Raw genomic sequence first — 12,884 nt, 5'->3', positions numbered from 1 at the left:
TGTTAGTTTATTTGCCATAAAATAAGTTTTCTTAGAACGGTGAGTTTTAGTGTGTGCGTTTGGTGTCCGTCATCGGACAGCGTTTCGTCAGCTGAGTGATGACAACTGTCCGTTTTAGTGTCGCGTCGTCGAAATAGCGTCCGACCGACGATTCGAAAGCTGGTGGCTCCTTGGATTCTAAGCGATTGTTGCAATTTTATTCCGAAAAATTTACTGAGCCGTTTGTCAATTAAGTAGGTAATAGGATTTTTAGCTCATCTGCGTTATGATTTTTCAATTTCTCTTTCAATTAGCCACGGCTTTTTTGAAAAATAAAACTAAACTGATTACCTCTCGAGTAGTTTGAAATATTTCAGATTCAAAAGTGGCAGCGAAAAGTTTTGCTGAAATATTGTATAGCGTATGTGTCAGTGTGTGCGTGAGCTCTTCGTTTACGGAGCTCTGCGTTCGACAAGTCAAAAAGTCAACTTCAGAAATCGAGAACCGTAGACACGATTTAATCGGCTGAACAGATTCTGGATAAGTGGATGTTGATAGTATTTCGTAAATCAGCACGCGCATCGTCTGTTGTGTGTCCTTTTCTCTGTGCAGCGTTCGGCAAACGTACAAAGGTAGCATCATCTCACGTGAGTTTAGTTTACTTCGCTAGCGAAGGATTGTGCCGTTCCGTGGGCTGCTGCCAGCAGTGAATCCTACTTTGTAGGTGTTAGCACTCGAAAGTGGCCACCGAACTGGCCGAGTGCGAATCGCGACAATAAACTTCGAAGTAAAAGTGTAAGAGTATGGCTGCCGCTCTGGCGGGGGGCCTTTCCGTTGTCTCCGCACTGGTGCAATAGCTTGCCCTATAGGTCTGCTGTGTACCATTTCGGACACCATGAGAGGTTAAACGAAACGCAAACGATTTCGAGCTGTTTCGAGTTTTGCTTACCGCCTCGTTTCTGGAACTACCGGCCACCATCCGCCGGCTGACAAACGAAGCACTTCCGCACTTAGTTCGGTCCGTCCCACCGTTCGAAGCTCTAAACGTCGTAAGTATCCTGGCATTTTATAGGTGAATTATCAATTTTTACTCAACTCATGCATCAGTGGTTGACCATCGCATCACGTATTGGACAGATTTGGCGTGCGACCAGTTGCGCGCACTCCAATGTTTTGGTGAGGCACACAAACCCCCAGAACCAGCACGTAGATGGGCGCTGTCCTTGGGCAACGACAAACTTTTGCTCCTTTCCGGCCGCCCATCGAAGCAACCGTATGCTAATGGTCGTCTGTGTTGACACTCCTTCGTGTCCGGCCTTTGCGTGTGTGCAGAGTCTGATGGCTGCCTCTTCGCCCCTCGCCACTTGTGGCCACAGGCTCCCGAGCATATTGGCTACTCCGTGACTCACGACTAACAAGTGCGCGCGTGTATGTGTGGCTGTTTCGTACGTGATGCGACACCTTTTGGGGAATGTCGCAGCATCTATTCTATGTTTATATTTTGACACCTTCTCGGAAATGTATGCCCATTTTTCGTTCCTCGTATCGCCTATCGGTTATCGTATGACCGTGCGGTGGCCATCAATAAAGGTGATACACATTTTCTAGCTCGCTTGTGTGGCGACAGCGGGTGCTTAACTTCTCCTTTTTTGAGTTCATCGTTCTCAAGTGCATCTGTACCGGCAAGTGATAAGGGACGGGTTGATCGTTTCTACGATAAAGCAACACACGTTGGCGGCGTATGATAATTCAAAATGTGTTTCGAATCGAACTTTGATGAATTTTCTTTTCCGTTTCCTTGCTTCATAGGAGTGGAACACAAAACGTCGATCACCAAGTTTTACTGCAACACGATGAGTGAAAATTCGGCCTCACGAAACCTCAGCTCTTCCGTAGGAGCATCAGGCGGCGGCGCTGGAGGAGGCAGTGGTAGTCACTTGACACCGTGTGTTGGTGGTGCTGCCGGTGGTGGCCTGCACCATGAGGGCAGCACGGAAGATATCGAACGGCAGCTAAAAGCGTTGGGTGATCTAAGCGATTCCGATTCGGAGTCCCTGGACGAACTGGAAGGCTGCGACTTGAACGAGCCTGCCGATAGCGCAGATCCACCCCTAGATGTCACCATCCGGTATACCATCTGTTTGTTCTGCAAGAAACCCTTCCAACTGAAGAAGGAACTGAAGAAGCACCTGTTCGAGCACATGAAAAACTTGAAACCAATGAAAGAGAAAAAAATCGTGGAGAAAAAGTTCAAATGTCACAAGTGCTTCAAGACATACACAGAGAAGGCCCGGGCGGAGAAGCACATGACTAAGTGCAAGAAGGTCACGAAGCTGCTGCTAGACATGAACAATACTGGCGAAGGTCGAATAATGGGCGGCAGTGAATATGAGGCCGCTGTGAGCGAAAAAAGCAGCAAGAGCAACATGAAAGGTGGTAAGTTCCGCGAACCTACCTCACCGCGATCGCTCGTGTTCGATCCGGAGGCAGCGGATAGTGACGAGCGGTGGACGGACGAGCGAAGGGAGCGCAACCAGGTGGTACATTTCGACGAGCGAACGACGAAAGGTGGTACCGGTAGCTCAGACGAATCGCCAAGCTCGCCTGGGACTGGCGCTGGCCACTTTCAGAAATGTTCGTAGAGTCACAACCATCGACTCGGTGTAGGATGTGCAAAGATCGCTCGCAAACCCGCACACGCGCGATCGTTTTGGGTCATTGGACCATGCGGAATAATGTACAGCCAGTCTCGTGTTCCTTAGTTGAATTTCCGCTCATCGAAATGACCACTTTTGCGCTGTTTACAACGGCTTTTTGAAGAAAATGGACTTGTGCTCGGCAGTGAGCTAAAATCTTAGTTCCAGTTGTTTGTGGAATATGTCAACGAATTCAGCAGTCCAAGATAGTTTCTCTTTCCCATCGAATAAGCCATGGTTCGTATGTACTTGAATTGGAAGTTCGTTTGTGCAATGCAATTCAATAAATAATGAATCATTTTGTTGGCACTTTTTCGCATGGCTTTACACTTTTCAACTGTATGCTACTGTATGTAGTTCTAACGTTCTAACTATAAACGAATTGGGAGCTTCTCCGTCGTCAGAATACGATGTGTTGATGAATCAAACGAAAACATATACTTAATTCCGTACGCTGAGCCCGGAAGGTATGCCAATGAAGCACAAACAGAAGGGCGACAGAATGCGACTTCGAGGAAAAGATGAACATTGTTCCACAACTAATACTTTAACTTATTTGCTATCACCTACAAAACATGGTAATGTGAAGATTCACGGAAACGACGTTGAAACATTAATATTATATTCATTTGAATGTTAAGCATTGTGATACTTGCCACATACTATTAATTGCATTCTCCTAAATACATACATGCATACTAATCTGTATATAGTTAGATACTTATGTAATTTTATACAAAATATTATAATTTTATCATGGTTGATGTAGCGTTAAGTTTACGGCTTAAGTTTTAGATATACGTTAAACACACATACAGTGAATAATATCGCGTTTTGCTCTTAAAATTGCTTCGTTTAACGTCTTATGCTTTCTTCATTCAAGTGTTTTTAAAGTATCTTCTTTCATTTCGGCACTACAGAACACTTTCATTGCATACACTTTTTTAATCCTGATAAAAGCTACAGTAAGAATGGGCTGTGCATATCGACACGGTTCTTAGTGAATTGAAACGATGATTATTTGAATGAAGAAAGCATTCTTTCTACTTTTCAGAATTCATTGATATCTAGTTCAAAAAATTTCCACTACTAATGCACTTTATTCCTAACTAACAAGTGACAGGCCGCTGTGCGAAGTACCGTTTTACGAACGTTGTAGGTTTTGCTTCGTTTCTTACACTTCATTAGTTTGCGCTTAACATTAAACTGGAAACTCATGTCCACAACCCAGTGGCCTAGTGTGCTACAAAGTTTTGGCACTATAATAACAACATTAACATCGATTTTGTCATTACTTTTGGTTTCGTAATTACTGATTAAACAACATATAGAAACAATTTACCACTAACCAAACCAATCTCTTTTCAATATTTGCCATGAATCGAATTTCGATTCAACTATATACACCCGGTTGCAATCGAATGTCTCCGTACATCTTTCATAGTTTAAACAACATTTTGTAAACCATATTCAGATTTTAGTATTCAATCGTAATCGGTCAAATAAATCGTCCATGTGGTTCAAAAACAGTCTTTGTATGAAGACACAAATAAATTGGCTTATACTATATCTCTTTCCTCCCACACAATCATGATAATGGAAGAATGTACTTTGTCCGTCAAGCGATGCTGCTTACTACAGCAGTTTCAATTTAAGAGATGTCTAGGAGAAAATGAATCAGGAAACAATCGAATATGCAGAGAACGGGAGATAAGTTATGACTATACAATAATTATAACATTATATTGTTAAAACTTTTCCGACTCCATGTGCGATCATATATGAAAAATTAAATATCAATCGATAAATCAGATCAGAACAATAGAAACAAGCAGTAACTATCAAACAAACAAAAGACTTGTCGTTAGTAGTGAACAATGTGAAACGTTTATAAAAAACTACAAAAAAGCATACATAAAAATCGAGACAAACGATACTATGAACCTCATCCGCGAGCAAGACAAAAGGACCTCGCACAGAGGAGACAAGAAAAAAAATAAACCAGGAAGATCGTTGTAGGGCATAATGGAAAATGCTAATATTTAAAGCTAGTGTTGGGTGCATCAGGATAAATGGCCGACGGTAGTGAGGTGTTATCGTACATGTTGTGATCGTCATTGTTCTTCTAGGAGTCCGAGTCTTCTCCAACGCAAAAGATGCATAGTTGGTAGCGTGAATGTATGTATGCATATTTCTGAGTGTCTAAATTTGTGCATCAGATGCATATGACAAATTAGCAGCAGCGCAGTATTCGCTATTCGGTATAGTTTTGGTTTTAGAACACTTTGAGCAATATGAAATCATCTTCTTACATCGCATTCAATTTAGTAACTTCAATCTAAGGCTAAGCTTATAGACAATCTTCAGATATTGTTTCATATACGCCTTGGCCAAAGCAAACTGCCCAACATTAAACAAACACATGCGAATCGCTAACCTTCCTTTGCTTTCTCTTTTCTGTTGTAAAACTATGCTTAGGCATTGTAGCAGCACAAGTTTTGCTTTGTCCTGTGATGTGTAGTCAACATCGAAATGCGCATTATAGTCCCAATAGAGATCAACGAAAATGCAAAAAATAAGACAAGCCAAATCAAATAAACCACTACTTAATGGACATTTCTTTTGACTCTATTAATAAGAGTTGTTGTGACGGCAAACCAAAAAATCTGTTAACCGTTACCTAATGGCTCGTCACCATCGGAATCTATCCCTATTGTTGGGTTTCTAAGTCAATGCCCGGCTCTGAGTTACTTCGGTTGTATGTGCGTGAGCGTTCGTGTGAATGATTAGGCAGATAAGTAACATCACATGGCAGGAATCAATTCGAGAGGCAAGAAGAATATACGTTTTAATCCTTGGACTTTCGTAATGCTGGCAGAGTGGCATGCGTCACTCTCTACCGAACGAAACGGAATCAAAACTATACGAGAACAATGCAAATGTGCTACTACTGTAAGTTAAAAGACGGGTCGTGGGTTTCCCCTGAAACAGAAAAGCAAATTAATAAGTGGCTTCTGGAGCGCTAAGTAGAAAATGTCAGTTAGCGAGTAAAATGAAAACAAATACAGTAACGAGCAACATAAATGTTTGACACAAACGTGAACAGACGGAGGTGTGAAATGGAGTGTGGTTGAGTATGTTTCGCGTATCCCCGTGCAAGTAGGGCTAGTAAGTGAAGGTTTATTTGAGGGAATTTATGAAATATTGTTGATGATGACGATTTTGGAAAATCCATATTTAGTACCATAGAATCTGTAAGATGTAAGAATATTATACAACATAAGCTAATAAGCCGAACGGATGTGTGGCCGGACATCCGAAGACAGCGTTTTGGAATTAACGCTCAGCAACAGGCGAAGGACTGCTTCAGAAGAGCCAAACGCATCCAGCAACATTATTATAGCGCAATAGACAACAGACCGTAGTAGTCGACTGTCGACCATGCGTGTGTGTATTAACGCTACAGTACTGCAAACAACATCATTTCCCGTGCAAGGTGAATTCTAATTAATGTGAAACTACTTTTCTCGAATGTATTTCAAATAATAAAACAAACCCTTACCAAACAAGCCATAAGCCAAAGTGTTTCTTGCGTTTAAACACCCCACAGTTCCCTATGCCTTGTTTGCAAGCTTCGGTCATCATAGCAAGCGTCAATAAAAAGTAACTGTCATTCTGAAATATTTTCTTCGTACACATTTTTGCCGATAGTATTGCGCAAGTGAATAGATTTCCCGTTTTATTCGGTACGAAGCATCTGAACGTAAAAATCTGGAAATGGCGAAAAATGTGCCGTGCTCAACTCATCCCAACAAGGAGGTTAGTAGTTTTTAAATAAAATAAAGTCAGGAAATATCTGATCACTTCTTTTCTCTGCTTCTCCAGAAAAACCTTTTGATCGATGTGTGGACGATTTGTGAAAAATTAAGGCCTTTACTGTTGCCTGTCGCTCCAACAGTTCGGCATCTCCTACGGCAGGCGGATACTTGTCTGCTGGGTTCGATTCCCACACATCAGTTTGCAAATTTTATCATGTGCCACACGCACGGTGCGTTGAGCAAGGAAGAAATCTGTAAAATTGCTTTTCATTTCGCTGCGACTCCCGGTCGAACGTCATACAACAGTTTTTGTGATACGTTGTTCTCGGATTGTGAAGACGGCGAAGACTCCGAACGCAAGCAGAACACATCGGAGCGTCTTTCGGTACATGAGCAAAAAATGTTGTCACTTATTCTGTGCTCGATTGCAAAGGCTCTACGCTACCGCGAGCAAGTATTACGTCCTTACTTCGAAGACTACTCAATTTCAACGCGCAGTGAACCATTCTGCACTTTACGATACGCTTTCCGAGTGCTGAACTACCTTGGCGTAACATTGGCCAAACGTGACAAGGATCTATTCGTGAAACGTTTTTCGCTCGATGGCCATCGTTTCGACTACGATTCGTTTATAGACGAGATCGATCAATTGTTTCGCTGCTTGGACATGCGCGACGGAGCACTTGATCGCAAAACGGATGATAGCGCCGTCCCACCGAAAGTGATTGAAACACACCTGCCGAAAGTTGACCGACCAGAAATTGGTTCGGTTTCCATGCAAGAATTGTTTAGCAAACGAGAAGCCTTTCACCCGTGCTTAGAACCGAAACGGAAGGATATGTGCATGGTAGAGCTGCTTCGTCGTATTCAACGGTATATTTGGAATTCACGGATACGCATAAAGGAATTCTTTCAACAGCATGATCCGTTGCGCTGTGGATGGATTACCAGAAGCCAATTCATTCGCAACCTGGATGTTATTGGGCTATCGCCATTATATCGATTAACATTGCACGAACCAGAGATAAAGCAGCTGTGTGACCGATACGCCGATTCAACGGATCCTAACAAAATCAGATGGACTTTGTTTGTTGAAGAAGTCAACCGAGTATTTGCCGATTTTCCAATGAATGCTATAATCACCGGAGATCCTCCTGCATCTGTAAGAAACTTGCCGCCGATGGGAAAGTGTCAAGCTTCTCTAGACGAGCTAGCAGCCTGTCGGAAACTTCTGACTCAATTGAAAGTTAAAATCTTGAACGAAAACATATTGATCGATACCATATTCCAAGATTTTGATGTCCATCGAAACGGTCACACAACGTACAGTCAGGCTAATGAAGCTTTCGCTATGAGTAGGATACCAATTAGTGACACAGAAGCATTTCTGCTAAGCCAGGTGTACGGTGATGCCCAAGGCTTTGGCTATACTCAATTTTTGAAAGATATCGATGTGACGGGAACGAATGATGCGGAACAATCGTTAATTTACCTAAAACTGAAGGAACACATCAATAGACAGCCCGAGCCACCTGTACCAGAGCCCCGGGAGGAAGACATAGTCCTCGTGCTGGCCAAAGTAAAAGCACAAGCCGTACACCGTCGTTTACGCTTAGTTGACTTCATGGAAGGATTCGACCCCTTGAACCACCATCGCATTACGGATGATCAATTCTGTAGGGGTCTATCCATGGCTGGAATCAAGCTAACTCCTTCCGAGATGAAACTGCTTTGCCAATACTTTCGAACTGCGCTAAGCTCGACGACGGATTACAAGCGATTCTGTGACACCATAGCTGAAGTAGATTATCAACCGTTTCTGGAGAAGGCACCTTTACTTGTGCCCTGCAGGCACTTTCCTGCGGACGAAACGTCTCCGAAAAACTTCCTGAACTTTGATGATCGAACCATCGTTTCTAAAGCGATGCAGAAACTTGCACGGCACGCGGACATCATATCGAACCTGAGCCCGCTGCTAACAGATTTTGATCCCCAAAACGTGGGTCACGTTAGTCGAAATCAGCTGCTGCGAGCGTTAGCATCTCGAGATCTGCATACGCGCATATCGAGCCGAGAATTTGAAAAGCTATGCAACTATTTTACGGTTGAGATTGGTAAGTATGCTGGGTGGCTGGGTGACCCATAAATTAACAAATCTGCAATGCCACGAATCTGACCGCAAATGTTGTCGATATCAAAGGTTTTGATTATTTCCTCCACATTGACCAATTTGTGCCTACCGTAACAGAACATCCTCTTAAGAGTGTAATTACAAAACGAATTGTTGGTTCTTTCTTTCTATTCTAGGTCATCGCCAAGAAGTGAATTATCGGGCGTTACTCGAAGCTCTAGACTATCTGCATGCCAACAGAGAATGCCATCCGTTTTGAATCGAGAGATTAACCAACATTAAATTTACGTACGTTTTATTGAGAGGCTCATCGCTTTGTAGTAAAATTGAATCGAAGTTTTGAAAATATCGTTTGACCTAAGGAGTCGCTCACAGAGTACAATTGTTCCGGCCGGCTGTCAAAAGTGACAGCGCGCGGTGTTTGTGGCAAATCTTCCGTCTCATTCGCACAACGCGTGTGTCAAACGGATCCCTCTTTTCTTTGGTGTTCTTCGCTAGGTTGCGGTGTCCGGATCAGGTGCTGTGTGGTTCTGAGCTGGTGTATTTCCTGCCGCTCGACGAAGGACTAAATTGCTGAGGGTGCAGCGTGCAAACCGTTCTCTTACCCAGAAGACAGAAGTGCTGCAGCAAAATGTATCGTTTGATGCTACAGAAGGCGCTCGTAAACCATTCGAAAGTAGGTTTTGGTCAAGCGTTGGGGTGATGCGAAAAGATTGTGTTATGTCATAGCGCTCGGCAATGCAGCAGTGATACCGCTCCTTTGGTATCGTTGCATCTCAACGAGAGTGGTGTGTGCGTGGACACTGAATTGTCTAGATGTCCTTTCTGGTGCCTGTGCAGAACCAGCACAGGGCGTGCATTTAGGACGGTCGAACGCCAAGCATCGCACACGGCTTGCGTCAAGCGTTGGAGCAGAGTGTTTATTTTGGTGACGAACAGTGATCTAATCATGCGTGTTGCCTTTTTTACGTTCGTTCACTTTAGCGACCGTCCGCCCAGCTGTTCTCGGCCAGCACACGATGGTACAGTGGGGGCGCGCGAGGATCCAACCTGCCACCGTTTCAAGAGGCAGGATTCGGGAAGGTCTTGGTGGTGCTATCACCGATTCTTATTGGAGGAGGCGTCGTCACCTATGCTAAGTGAGTGAACCCATAGTGCAACAATCAGCCAGGATACTATCGATAAGATAAGCCACAATGCAATCGTTATCACATCGGATTGAGTGAGCTACGTGTGATTTGGTTTTTGTAGGTACGATAATGAATTCCGGAAGACGCTAATTACAAATGCTCCCGCTTTGGAACCGGTCCTTAAGATGCTTCTTCAGGAAACGAATCCTCTAGATGAGGTTACGAAAAAGATGGATGACATTAGTAAAACCATCGGGGAATACACTTCGACCATTACCGGCTTCTTTGGTGGCAGCGAAGAGGAGAAGAAAGCAGAAAAGAGTACATATTTTGTCCAACTGGCGCTGGTCTGGTCATTTTCTGTTTTCTAACGTTTCTTGTTTCTTACCGTAGAACCGGACCTGCCGCCAGTCACTAGATCCAAGTCGGTACACGTACCCGTTCCTTCACCACCACTGCCAAAACCGGAACCAATCAACCTGTCCGAGAAGGTTGCCGAACAACCGAAAAAAGCTTCTACCAAGGAGTCTCCCGCAAAGGTGGTCAGTCCTGCTCCAGCAACAACAGCGAAAGTAACGGCAACGGCGAGCGAACCCGCTGCAGCGAAACTTTCCACCAAACCGGTGCCTCTGTCGGCGGCAGGTGAGGAAGTGCCGAAATCGATTAGCGATTTGGAAAGCCAAGTGGAGGTGGCTGCGACCATCGCCATCAAAGAGTATAACAAAGCGGTGCAGGTGCTGAAGAACTACACCGAAGAGGTGAAGAAAGTGGTGGATGCTTCGGTCGATAAGTTGGACACGTCGAGCTGGACAACACTGCGTAACCGTACCAGTGCCCGAGATACCGCCCTGAAAGCGGCCGAAGATTCTGCCGAGCAGGCGAGAGGTAGCATCGAGAAGCTGCATGCGCTGCTGAGCAGCCGAGAGATCAAGTGCTCGGACGAACTCAAGGATAAGGCCCGACAGAACATTGCCGCGTACCTGGAGCACCTCAAGAAGGCGAAAGAGGAAGTCTACGCTGCCCGCGATCTGGCGACGCTCGGTGAGAAGTACTGGAAGCGCGTTGAAGCGGCCCGCAACTACTTCGTGGACGAGATGGAATCTTTGTTCCCGGGCATCAATCTATCCGAGAAGAAACTGAACCTAGCCAAGGACGAGCTCGACCTGTTCATTTTGCACGCCTATTCGCAGGTGATTGCGCATCAGAAAGAGCTGCAGAAGCTGCAGATTGAGGGCGATCAAAATCTGCGACGTGCGCTCGAAGCCGTCCGTGGTTCGGACCAGAGCGAGGAAGTCAAGGCGCGCCTCGAGTATGAAATTGCGAAGGAGCGACGTGAGTTGAATTTGCAGAATCAGAAAAAACTGCTGCGTGCCCGTGCCGAGCTTGAGCAACAACTGCGCGACCAGGTGAAACGCCAAACGGATGCCCATATCGACCACCTAAAGGATTCCCTCGCGCAGAAGGAAGCAGAAATGAAACGCAAGTTTCAACGTGAATTGAACGAAAAAATAACCACGGAACAGGCTTCCTACAAACTGCAGTTGGCTGCCATGCTCGGTAAACTGAAAGGCATTCATAAGGCACTGATCGGTAAGTTACATTCGTTCCGTCGGATTGACGGCAGCTACGTTTACATTTTGTGTTCAGTCTATGTGTGTATCTCTAACGGTTTGTTGTGTATACCATTTATTTGTTCTACGTCCGAACCCCTTTCATTTGCCTCCTTTAATGTGTACCATTTACCATGTCACTAACTTACTCACTCGATTGTGTTCCATCTTCCCCGTGCTAAAAACCGTATGCTTACCAACGGCAGAAATCGATACTGAAATGAAAGGTATACTATATATGCTTGGCATCATCATTTGAGTGTTATGCACAATTCATCACATTTCGGTCCAGTCCGAAAATCGCGGTGATACGAGGATTCATGCAAGTTTTTTTTTCCATTCCTTACAGAGCACTCTGATGCCGAGAAGAGTGCACATCAGGCGCAAGCCCTGTGGGGTGCCTGCCAATCACTGTGGTCTTCGATACGCAGCGGTCAACCCGGTAAATCGTGGCGCGATCAGCTGCGCCCGCTTAAGGATGAAATTGCCGCTGTTGCCCGGGCTGCGGAAGGAGACGAACTGGTCAGTGTGGTACTGAAGGCTCTTCCAGACACCGCACTAAAGCGTGGAGTATATCCAGAGGATGCGCTCCGTGAACGGTTTATCAAAGTGGAAGAGGTCTCCCGCCGACTGGCTCTCGTGCCCGCCGAAGGTGCCCGTTTGCCGGTGTACTTCCTGTCTTACCTGCAAGCTGCTCTAATAGCCCGCCCTGACAACCCGATCTCGCAGGACGAGCTGGAGAACAAACCGTTTGATTTCAGCAAACTCGACACCTACGACATTCTAAACCGTGCCAGGTACTGGCTGGAACGTGGCGATTTAGTTAAAACCGTACAGTACGTTAATCTGCTGCAAGGAGCTCCGCGGAAAGCGGCATTGGATTGGTTGAACGAAGCGAGACTTTTGCTTGAAACGCAACAAGCTGCCAGCACGCTAATGGCACACGCCGCCGCCAGCGGTGTTCGATTCCTGTAAGCTGGTCCGTCCTGTGTTGCTACTTGTGCCCTGTTTTCGAAATAAGGATGACCACCACGGTCGGTTCGGTTGATTAGCGTGACAAATGCGAAGATACTTCGCGTTGATTGTGTTTCGTCTGGTTACAGTTATGTTCCCCTCCCTCAGCTAGCAAACTGTGAGTAAAGCAAATCATATTCGGGTATTCTGAGGCTTTCGAAGGGACAAAACTCGATATTTACAAAACTGGTTCAGCGCGCTCCCCCACAATTGTATCTAAAGTACATAGAGCAAAACCCCTGGCAACAATTGGTCTTTTCGAGATTTAGAAACAAACGCGTAATTGTAGAAAATATCCTTAATGGTTAAAGAACGAACGCACCCGCACCTGTCTTGGAACACCGTTGGCGACATGAAAGACGTAAGAAGTGCAAAGAACTTATTTAATTAAATTGGTCTTGTGAAATTGATTTACCTTACCTTTATTTCGGAAAATAAAGCAGAATCAATGAGGAAATCATTACAACTTGCATTATTGTCCGCATTGAATGTTTCTACGTCTAATT

At 44.9% G+C, this 12,884-nt stretch overlaps 3 protein-coding genes across 4 annotated transcripts; all 3 read left to right on the top strand.

The window, feature by feature from the left end:
• Nucleotides 1-516: 516 nt before the first annotated feature.
• Nucleotides 517-6,228, top strand: LOC131212864 (B-cell lymphoma/leukemia 11A-like). The gene is made up of 2 exons (XM_058206920.1): nucleotides 517-1,028; nucleotides 1,789-6,228. Exon 2 carries the CDS (start codon nucleotides 1,833-1,835, stop codon nucleotides 2,619-2,621), a length of 789 nt encoding a protein of 262 aa, XP_058062903.1. The 5' UTR covers nucleotides 517-1,028; nucleotides 1,789-1,832; the 3' UTR covers nucleotides 2,622-6,228.
• Nucleotides 6,229-6,707: 479 nt separating this feature from the next.
• Nucleotides 6,708-8,883, top strand: LOC131207128 (uncharacterized). Its single transcript, XM_058199737.1, has 2 exons — nucleotides 6,708-8,607; nucleotides 8,801-8,883. Exons 1-2 carry the CDS (start codon nucleotides 6,708-6,710, stop codon nucleotides 8,881-8,883), a joined length of 1,983 nt encoding a protein of 660 aa, XP_058055720.1.
• A 236-nt stretch (nucleotides 8,884-9,119) lies between these two features.
• Nucleotides 9,120-12,835, top strand: LOC131212770 (MICOS complex subunit Mic60). 2 transcript variants are annotated; one of them, XM_058206779.1, is made up of 6 exons: nucleotides 9,120-9,300; nucleotides 9,609-9,763; nucleotides 9,876-10,075; nucleotides 10,148-11,344; nucleotides 11,571-11,591; nucleotides 11,714-12,835. In XM_058206779.1, the coding sequence occupies exons 1-6, from the start codon at nucleotides 9,256-9,258 to the stop codon at nucleotides 12,337-12,339; spliced, it is 2,244 nt and encodes a 747-aa protein (XP_058062762.1). In that variant the 5' UTR covers nucleotides 9,120-9,255; the 3' UTR covers nucleotides 12,340-12,835. The 2 variants fall into 2 exon arrangements, with proteins under 2 accessions (XP_058062762.1, XP_058062761.1); XM_058206778.1 differs by lacking the exon at nucleotides 11,571-11,591.
• The last annotated feature ends 49 nt before the right edge of the window (nucleotides 12,836-12,884 follow it).

The sequence above is a fragment of the Anopheles bellator genome, chromosome 2 (genome assembly GCF_943735745.2).
Source record: "Anopheles bellator chromosome 2, idAnoBellAS_SP24_06.2, whole genome shotgun sequence".
Classification (NCBI taxonomy): domain Eukaryota; kingdom Metazoa; phylum Arthropoda; class Insecta; order Diptera; family Culicidae; genus Anopheles; species Anopheles bellator.
This window is presented reverse-complemented; position numbering and strand designations above follow the sequence as displayed.

What these genes read in the sequence shown, in the direction of transcription:
- LOC131212770 (XM_058206779.1), top strand. Translation starts at nt 9,256, where the DNA reads ATGTATCGTTTGATGCTACAGAAGGCGCTCGTAAACCATTCGAAA. An exon ending in GGCGTCGTCACCTATGCTAA is followed by an intron (nt 9,764 to 9,875) that starts GTGAGTGAACCC and finishes TGGTTTTTGTAG; the next exon opens with GTACGATAATGAATTCCGGA. An exon ending in GGAGAAGAAAGCAGAAAAGA is followed by an intron (nt 10,076 to 10,147) that starts GTACATATTTTG and finishes TTCTTACCGTAG; the next exon opens with AACCGGACCTGCCGCCAGTC.
- LOC131212864 (XM_058206920.1), top strand. Translation starts at nt 1,833, where the DNA reads ATGAGTGAAAATTCGGCCTCACGAAACCTCAGCTCTTCCGTAGGAGCA.
- LOC131207128 (XM_058199737.1), top strand. Translation starts at nt 6,708, where the DNA reads ATGTGCCACACGCACGGTGCGTTGAGCAAGGAAGAAATCTGTAAAATT. An exon ending in CTATTTTACGGTTGAGATTG is followed by an intron (nt 8,608 to 8,800) that starts GTAAGTATGCTG and finishes TTTCTATTCTAG; the next exon opens with GTCATCGCCAAGAAGTGAAT.